Source organism: Mobula hypostoma, chromosome 25 (assembly GCF_963921235.1).
Source record: "Mobula hypostoma chromosome 25, sMobHyp1.1, whole genome shotgun sequence".
Lineage (NCBI taxonomy): Eukaryota > Metazoa > Chordata > Chondrichthyes > Myliobatiformes > Myliobatidae > Mobula > Mobula hypostoma.
The window spans coordinates 40,662,467-40,672,390 of NC_086121.1; the positions used below are offsets into that span (position 1 = coordinate 40,662,467).

At 47.0% G+C, this 9,924-nt stretch overlaps 1 protein-coding gene across 1 annotated transcript; it reads left to right on the forward strand.

Moving 5' to 3' along the window:
- Positions 1-1,700: 1,700 nt before the first annotated feature.
- On the forward strand, positions 1,701-8,860 carry LOC134337686 (nuclear receptor coactivator 6-like). The gene is made up of 2 exons (XM_063032877.1): positions 1,701-1,751; positions 6,710-8,860. The coding sequence occupies exons 1-2, from the start codon at positions 1,701-1,703 to the stop codon at positions 8,858-8,860; spliced, it is 2,202 nt and encodes a 733-aa protein (XP_062888947.1).
- Positions 8,861-9,924: the final 1,064 nt, after the last annotated feature.

The following is a 9,924-nucleotide window of genomic DNA, read 5'->3' on the forward strand; positions in this document are numbered from 1 at the left end:
CAATAAATATTGAGAAATGAGCTGAAGAGCCCTTGAAAGTGAGTTCATACAGTAGGTTATGGGAACATTTCAATGATAAGACAAGTGAAGTTGAGTGAAGTTATCCCTTTTGGTTCAAGAGCTTGATGGCTTAGGGATAATAACTGTTCCTGAACCCGGTGGTGTGAGTCGTGAGGATCTTATACCTTCTTCCTGATGGCAGCAGCGAGAAGAGAGCTTGTCCGGGGTTGTGGGGGTCCCTGATGATGGATGCTGCTTTCCTACGACAGCGTTTCCGTATCCACTACTTTTTGTAGGATTTAAGGTTATTGGTATTTCCATACCAGGCTGTGATGCAGCCTGTCAACATACTCTCCACTACACATCTATAGAAGTTTATCAATGTAATGCCGAATCTTCGCAAACTCCTAAGGAAGTGAGCCAAGGCTTAGCTATACACCTGAAAAAGAGCTGCAGAGATTTAAAGAGGGAATTTCAGAGCTCAGTGTCGAGGGGTTTGAAGGCACAGCCAGTCAGAGTACAGTGATCAAATCTAGGACTGTTTAAGGTGCCAAAACTGGAAACACTTAAGTATATTTGAAAGCTTTGATTCAGAGTGCATGGAAAAGTCAATAGAAGGACTTGGGAAAAAAGATGTTAATTTTTTTTGGGTTAAAATTTTTTAAAATTGAAATTTACATATGTTTCACATATACGAATAAACAATAATAATAATTAAACTAAATAGTGAAACGTGTCCTCGTGTTTTTCACAATCATCAAAGGAAAAGAAATATAACATTTCACATACTTCACATACTTAACAAAGAAATAAAATAAAAATACATCAGAAAAAAAACTGTAGAAGCACTCAACAACACACAGTTAAAATGACTGTGCGCCTTGACGTCCAAGAAACTCCAATAAAGGTTTCCACACATTTTCAAATTCTCCTGCCTTTCCTCTGGTTATGTAAGTCAGTGTAAGATTTTCAAGATGTGATAGTGGTGGTTCAGATATTAAATGCTTATATTTTGATAGTATGAAATATTTCAGTTGCAAATATTTAAAAAATTGTTTTTTAGGAATATGGTATGTCTGATACAATTGATCAAATGTAATAAGATTACCATCCATATAAAGGCCCTCTATTTGTCTGCCCAGATTCTGAAACCACCATCTGCTCTTCCTGCCCTGAAGTATATATTGCCCCATATTGGGGAGAAGCGAGAAATGGGAAAGTATCTTTAATATGCTGATGTGCTTTATACCAGATGTCAATAGCATTTTTGAGGAAAGGGTTCTCGGTGGTTCTTTTCAGATTTCTTGGGTCTGCAGAGTGTAGATAGAGCTTGGTACTGATGCCTGTTCAATATTCACCCAGGCTGGAAGGGCCTCCATTGAGAAATAAAACATCGCAGAATGTAACTGAGCAGACCAGTAATACCATTTCAGGTTCGGGAGCCGTAGCCCTCCCCTTTCATAAGGCAGGTATAGCAGCCTAAGTCTCAGTCTAGATGTTTTATTATTCCAAATGAACTTACTAAAAATACTATTAAGCTTATCAAAAATTGATTTTGGTGGTGGGAGAGGAAGTGATTGAAAAAGGTATAGAAATTTTGGTAATATATTCATTTTGATCAGGTTTATACGGCCAATCTTTGATATGGGCATTGTTCTCCATCGATCCAACGTCTCCTTCACTTCGCCCACTAGTGGATCATGGTTTGTTGGGACGATCGTTTTAATTTCAAGGGTAATTTTGACACCAAGGTAGGTAAATCCTTCCTTTGCATTTATAAATGGGGGTTTTATGACAGGTTTCAATCTTTCTTCTTTGTTCAAAAATAGTATTGATGATTTTGGGTTGTCAATGTTATATCCAGAGAACTGCCCAAACAATTCAATCTGTTGCATTAAGTTTGGAATACTGACGGATAAATTTGTTAAAAAAAGAATCATGTCATCAGTATATAAGGATATTCTGTATTCCCGTTATCCTTGCTGGATGCCCGCCAGGCCGGTCTGTGTTCTTATTGCCATAGCCAGGGGGTCTATGGCCTGTATAAACAACATTGGTGACAAAGGACATCCCTGGTGAATAGATTGCTCCAAGATGACTGGTTTAGAAACTATGGTATTTGTTAAGACCGGCTATTGGCTTTGTATATAAAATCTGAATCCATTTAAGGAAGTTCTTTCCAAATCCAAATCTAGGCAATACATTAAATAAATATGGCCATTCTATTCTATTGAAGCCTGCCGAGCATCCAGTGATAATACTGCTGTATCTTTAGCATCAAATTTTTCATGAATTATGTTAAGAACTCTTCTAATATTATGGAATCTTTGGCATTTTTGCACAAAACCATTCTGATCATTATGAACTAGATGTGGGATATAAGGATCTAATCTTCTTGCTAAGGCTTTACAAAGTATTTTTGCGTCCGATCCAATTAGACTTATCGGTCTAAATGAGGAACATTCTGCAGGCGGTTTGCCTGGTTTCAAGATCAGCGTTACCATTGCCAGCCTTAAAGTGAGTGCAAGTGTTCCACTCCGATAAGATTCGTCATACATATTTAACAGTGGGTTTAGTAATTTTTCTTGAAATGTTTTGTAGAATTCAATTGGTAGGCTGTCAGGCCCTGGCGCTTTACCACTGTTGGTATTTTGGATAGCCTGTGATATCTCTTCAATCGTTAAACCTCTATCTAACTCCTTTCCTGCATCTTCTGTCAGTGTCTGGAACTGAAACTGATCAAGAAATGTGTCCCGTTCTTCCGAGGCTTGGGGGTATTCTGATCTATATAAGTGTTCATAAAATTCTCTAAAACTGTTATTAATTTCCAATGGGTCTACTGTTAGGCTTCCTGAAGAGGTTATTATACTGTTAATTGCTCTATCAGACTGTATTTTTTAATTCTCCATGTCAAACGTTTCCCAGCTTTTTCTCCTTGATCGTAATAAGATTGCTTCAGCCATACTAAACTTTTTGCAGTTTCATCAGCAGATAATTTATTATATTTGGCTCTCAAAAGCAGCAGATCTCTTTGTTTTGTTGGATCATCCCTTTCATTTAGTTCTATCTCTAAAGATTTAATTTGTTTTTCCAAAATTTCCATCTCTATTTTTTGTTGTTTGGCCTTGGAGCTTGTATAACTGATGATTTCTCCTCTAATATATGCCTTGAATGCCTCCCATCTCGTGCTGGCACTAGTTTGATCTGTATTTAACTCAAAATAACTGTCTATTTCAGTTCCCACAAATTTAACAAAGTCTGGGTTTTATAGCCATCTCACCTGAAATTGCCAGTTAGGGGGACTGTGAGTAAATTTCTCTATATGAATACTTAATGAAGTAGCAGCATGGTCACTTATTACTATGCTATCATACCAGCAGCTTTTAATCTTTGATAAGAACTCTCTTGAAACAAGAAAATAATCAATATGAGAACGAGATTTACATGTACTTGAATGACAAGAGTATTCTATTTTGCCAGGGTTTTGTTCTCTCCATACTTCAACCAAATTTATATCCACAATGTATTGTTTTAGCAATTTTCTAGTTTCTGCCTTATAGGTATCATAGCCTGTAGAGTGATCCATTGCTGGGTTTAAAGTGCAATTAAAGTGACCTGCAATGATATAAAAGCCTCGTAAAGTTGGACACAGTAAGGAAAAAATCTTCAAAAAAATTTAGGATTATCCTCGTTTGGGCCATATATACTGACTAGGTTTAATGTGAAAGAAAGGATATCATCTTGCGTAACAACATACCTTCTGGCTGAGTCTTGGATTCTTTTCATAATTTGAAATGGTATCGTTCTATGAATAAGGATAAGTACACCTCTAGCATAGTTGTTGTATGTTGCATATATTACTTGGCCAGACCATCTATTCCTTACCAGTTTAATATCTGAGACTGTCAGATGGGTTTCTTGAAGAAAAATTATTTTGGATTTAAGCTGTTTGATCCTGCTTATAACCTGCTTCAATTTGGTTAACTTTTTAGTCCCCTAACATTCCAGCTTGTGAGTTTTATATTAAAGATATTCTGAGCGCTCGTTTGTTCCATATATAGTACATGTCAATTATACCAGGAAAATGAGTAAGAAACGTTACCACTGTGTTGAGTGCACAATATACATAAAGAAAAACAAAAAACACATATACATTTACACATATAGATATTTGACCTCTTGAATTCCCCCTCCCTTACGCAAAACAAACAACTATAGGGCTTGTGCTGATCCACTCTATGGAGGAGCAGCTAAACTATGCGAAGCTAACTCCATAGGCAACAGCGGTGTCCGTCAACCATGCACCTTGTTATATCTTGAACATTATATACTCAACTGACAGCATAAAAATAAAATCAAAGTAGCCACTGAAATGTATGCCAGTATTGCCTGATATAAATGTTCATTCAGGTCCATGGAGTTCCATCTCAATAGAATTAAGGTCTCAACAAACAAAAATGTTATAATAAAAATAGGCAACGTAACAAAGCTATGCTGGTGGCATAAACAACCTCTTAAATACAGTATCTTCTCAAGAATAGAATAAAAGGGGAAAAAGTAGCAGTTCTAGTAAAATAAAGGAAGAGAAAAAAGATGTCTTCTGGGACTCAGTGTAGACTTATATCTGTTAAGCAGTCAGTATCAGCTGATTCTCATGGGTATGGAAGTACACAAATCTCACCACTGCCTTAATCAGACCCCTCAGGCATGTCCTTGATGGAAATCTTCCGTCTCTTTTGGTGATGAAAGCAAGTGTATTTTCCCATTGTGAAGGACCCTCATCTTGCATGGACTATGTTGAAATCCGCGGAAAGTTCCTTTTTCAACGAACACTCTTCTGACCGTGTTGAACTCATTTCGCTGTCACGTGGTCTCAGCTGAGAAGTCCCGAGCGAAGAAAAGCTTCTTTCCCTCATACGTGATATTACGCTGTTTAGTGAAGCGGAAAATAAACTCCCGATCCCGAAATCTCAGGAACCGAATGAGAACCGCTCTGTTCTGGTTTTAGTTTCGACGGTGCTAGAGTTCGGTGACGAAGGATCTGTCGGTGTCCAGCTCCAGCCAGCGCGGCAGCATGTTTTGTATGAACTCCCGCAGTGGTCGGTTTCCCCCGGCGCCCTCCCGGAGGCCGAATAACCACAAGTTTTTCCTTCCACTCCGATCCTCCAGGTCTTCAGACTTGGATTCCAGGTAGGCGATTCATTTCATGCCGTTGGTTAGTTCAGTCTTGTTCTTTTCCAGGTGTTCCTCTGCCATCATTATTCAGTTTCAGCTTCTTCCATCTGTGTGGTATTAGAAGCAACATTTTGCTTCACCTCCGACATATTGTTTTCCAAGGCATTGATACCTGGGTCCAATCCTAACGTTCAGTCAGTCAGACATGGGTCCAGTCCCAACCTGGAGTTCAGTCAGTGAGACCTGGGTCCAATTCCAACCTTCAGTCAGTGAGACCTGGGTTCAATCCCAACTTTCAGTCAGTGAGACCTGGGTCCAATCCCGGCCTTCAGTCAGTGAGACCTGGGTCCAATTCCAACCTTCAGTCAGTGAGACCTGGGTCCAATCCCAACCTTCAGTCAGTGAGACCTGGGTCCAATCCCGGCCTTCAGTCAGTGAGACCTGGGTCCAATCCTGGCCTTCAGTCAGTGAGACCTGGGTCCAATCCCAACCTTCAGTCAGTGAGACCTGAGTCCAATCCCAACCTTCAGTCAGTGAGACCTGGGTCCAATCCTGGCCTTCAGTCAGTGAGACCTGGGTCCAATCCCAACCTGGAGATCAGTCAGTGAGACCTGGGTTCAATCCTGACCTTCAGTCAGTGAGACCTGGGTCCAATCCCGACCTTCAGTCAGTGAGACCTGGGTCCAATCCCAACCTTCAGTCAGTGAGACCTGGGTTCAATCCCGGCCTTCAGTCAGTGAGACCTGGGTCCAATCCCGACCTTCAGTCAGTGAGACCTGGGTCCAATCCCAACCTTCAGTCAGTGAGACTTGGGTTCAATCCCAACCTTCAGTCAGTGAGACCTGGGTCCAACCCCACCTTCAGTCAGTGAGACCTGGGTCCAATCCCAACCTTCAGTCAGTGAGACCCGGATCCAATCCCAACCTTCAGTCAGTGAGACCTGGGTCCAATCCCGACCTTCAGTCAGTGAGACCTGGGTCCAATCCCAACCTTCAGTCAGTGAGACTTGGGTCCAATCCCAACCTTCAGTCAGTGAGACCTGGGTCCAATCCCCACCTTCCGTCAGTGAGACCTGGGTCCAATCCCAACCTTCAGTCAGTGAGACCCGGATCCAATCCCAACCTTCAGTCAGTGAGACCTGGGTCCAATCCCAACCTTCAGTCAGTGAGACCTGGGTCCAATCCCAACCTTCAGTCAGTGAGACCTGGGTCCAATCCCAGCCTTCAGTCAGTGAGACCTGGGTCCAATCCTGGCCTTCAGTCTGTGAGACCTGGGTCCAATCCCAACCTGGAGATCAGTCAGTGAGACCTGGGTTCAATCCTGACCTTCAGTCTGTGAGACCTGGGTCCAATCCCGACCTTCAGTCAGTGAGACCTGGGTCCAATCCCAACCTTCAGTCAATGAGACCTGGGTCCAATCCCGGCCTTCAGTCAGTGAGACCTGGGTCCAATCCCAACCTGGAGATCAGTCAGTGAGATCTGGGTTCAATCCCGACCTTCAGTCTGTGAGACCTGGGTCCAATCCCGACCTTCAGTCAGTGAGACCTGGGTCCAATCCCAAACTTCAGTCAGCGAGCCTTGCGTCCAATCCCGACCTTCAGTCAGTGAGCCCTGGGTCCAATCCCGAACTTCAGTCAGTGAGCCCTGGGTCCAATCCCGGCCTTCAGTCAGTGAGACCTGGGTCCAATCCCAACCTTCAGTCAGTGAGACCTGGGTCCAATCCCAACCTTCAATCAGTGAGCCCTGGGTCCAATCCCGACCTTCAGTCAGTGAGACCTGGGTCCAATCCCGGCCTTCAGTCAGTGAGACCTGGGTCCAATCCCAACCTTCAGTCAGTGAGACCTGTGTGCAATCCCAACCTTCAGTCAGTGAGACCTGGGTCCAATCCCGACCTTCAGTCAGTGAGACCTGGGTCCAATCCCAACCTTCAGTCAGTGAGACCCGTATCCAATCCCAACCTTCAGTCAGTGAGACCTGGGTCCAATCCCGGCCTTCAGTCAGTGAGACCTGGGTCCAATCCCAAACTTCAGTCAGCGAGCCCTGCGTCCAATCCCGACCTTCAGTCAGTGAGCCCCGGGTCCAATCCCAAACTTCAGTCAGTGAGCCCTGGGTCCAATCCCGGCCTTCAGTCAGTGAGCCCTGGGTCCAATCCCGGCCTTCAGTCAGTGAGACCTGGGTCCAATCCCGGCCTTCAGTCAGTGAGCCCCGGGTCCAATCCCGGCCTTCAGTCAGTGAGACCTGGGTCCAATCCCGGCCTTCAGTCAGTGAGCCCCGGGTCCAATCCCAAACTTCAGTCAGTGAGCCCTGGGTCCAATCCCGGCCTTCAGTCAGTGAGACCTGGGTCCAATCCCGGCCTTCAGTCAGTGAGACCTGGGTCCAATCCCAAACTTCAGTCAGCGAGCCCTGCGTCCAATCCCGACCTTCAGTCAGTGAGCCCCGGGTCCAATCCCGGCCTTCAGTCAGTGAGACCTGGGTCCAATCCCAAACTTCAGTCAGCGAGCCCTGCGTCCAATCCCGACCTTCAGTCAGTGAGCCCCGGGTCCAATCCCAAACTTCAGTCAGTGAGCCCTGGGTCCAATCCCGGCCTTCAGTCTGTGAGACCTGGGTCCAATCCCGGCCTTCAGTCAGTGAGCCCCGGGTCCAATCCCAAACTTCAGTCAGTGAGCCCTGGGTCCAATCCCGGCCTTCAGTCAGTGAGCCCTGGGTCCAATCCCAACCTTCAGTCAGTGAGACCTGGGTCCAATCCCAACCTTCAGTCAGTGAGACCCGGATCCAATCCCAACCTTCAGTCAGTGAGACCTGGGTCCAATCCCGGCCTTCAGTCAGTGAGACCTGGGTCCAATCCCAAACTTCAGTCAGCGAGCCCTGCGTCCAATCCCGACCTTCAGTCAGTGAGCCCCGGGTCCAATCCCGGCCTTCAGTCAGTGAGCCCTGGGTCCAATCCCGGCCTTCAGTCAGTGAGCCCTGGGTCCAATCCCGGCCTTCAGTCAGTGAGACCTGGGTCCAATCCCGGCCTTCAGTCAGTGAGCCCCGGGTCCAATCCCAAACTTCAGTCAGTGAGCCCTGGGTCCAATCCCGGCCTTCAGTCAGTGAGACCTGGGTGCAATCCCGGCCTTCAGTCAGTGAGACCTGGGTCCAATCCCAAACTTCAGTCAGCGAGCCCTGCGTCCAATCCCGACCTTCAGTCAGTGAGACCTGGGTCCAATCCCGACCTTCAGTCAGTGAGACCTGGGTCCAATCCCAACCTTCAGTCAGTGAGACCTGGGTCCAATCCCAAACTTCAGTCAGTGAGACCTGGGTGCAATCCCGACCTTCAGTCAGTGAGCCCCGGGTCCAATCCCAACCTTCAGTCAGTGAGACCTGGGTCCAATCCCAACCTTCAGTCAGTGAGCCCTGGGTCCAATCCCGGCCTTCAGTCAGTGAGCCCCGGGTCCAATCCCAAACTTCAGTCAGTGAGACCTGGGTCCAATCCCGGCCTTCAGTCAGTGAGACCTGGGTCCAATCCCGGCCTTCAGTCAGTGAGACCTGGGTCCAATCCCGGCCTTCAGTCAGTGAGCCCTGGGTCCAATCCCGGCCTTCAGTCAGTGAGCCCCGGGTCCAATCCCGGCCTTCAGTCAGTGAGACCTGGGTGCAATCCCGACCTTGAGTCAGTGAGACCTGGGTCCAACCCCACCTTCAGTCAGTGAGACCTGGGTCCAACCCCACCTTCAGTCAGTGAGACCTGGGTCCAATCCCAACCTTCAATCAGTGAGACCCGTATCCAATCCCAACCTTCAGTCAGTGAGACCTGGGTCCAATCCCGACCTTCAATCAGTGAGACCCGTATCCAATCCCAACCTTCAGTCAGTGAGACTTGGGTCCAATCCCGACCTTCAGTCAGTGAGACCCGGATCCAATCCCAACCTTCAGTCAGTGAGACCTGGGTCCAATCCCGACCTTCAGTCAGTGAGACCTGGGTCCAATCCCAACCTTCAATCAGTGAGACCCGTATCCAATCCCGACCTTCAGTCAGTGAGACCTGGGTCCAATCCCAAACTTCAGTCAGCGAGCCCTGGGTCCAATCCCGACCTTCAGTCAGTGAGACCTGGGTCCAATCCCGGCCTTCAGTCAGTGAGACCTGGGTCCAATCCCGGCCTTCAGTCAGTGAGACCTGGGTCCAATCCCAAACTTCAGTCAGCGAGCCCTGCGTCCAATCCCGACCTTCAGTCAGTGAGCCCCGGGTCCAATCCCAAACTTCAGTCAGTGAGCCCTGGGTCCAATCCCGGCCTTCAGTCAGTGAGACCTGGGTCCAGTCCTGTCCTAGACTCCAGTCAGTGAGACCTGGGTCCAATCCCAAACTTCAGTCAGTGAGCCCCGGGTCCAATCCCAAACTTCAGTCAGTGAGCCCTGGGTCCAATCCCAACCTTCAGTCAGTGAGACCTGGGTCCAGTCCCGACCTTCAGTCAGTGAGCCCTGGGTCCAATCCCGGCCTTCAGTCAGTGAGACCTGGGTCCAGTCCTGTCCTAGACTCCAGTCAGTGAGACCTGGGTCCAATCCCAAACTTCAGTCAGTGAGCCCCGGGTCCAATCCCAAACTTCAGTCAGTGAGCCCTGGGTCCAATCCCAACCTTCAGTCAGTGAGACCTGGGTCCAGTCCTGTCCTAGACTCCAGTCAGTGAGACCTGGGTCCAATCCCGGCCTTCAGTCAGTGAGACCTGGGTCCAATCCCGGCCTTCAGTCAGTGAGCCCTGGGTCCAATCCCGGCCTTCAGT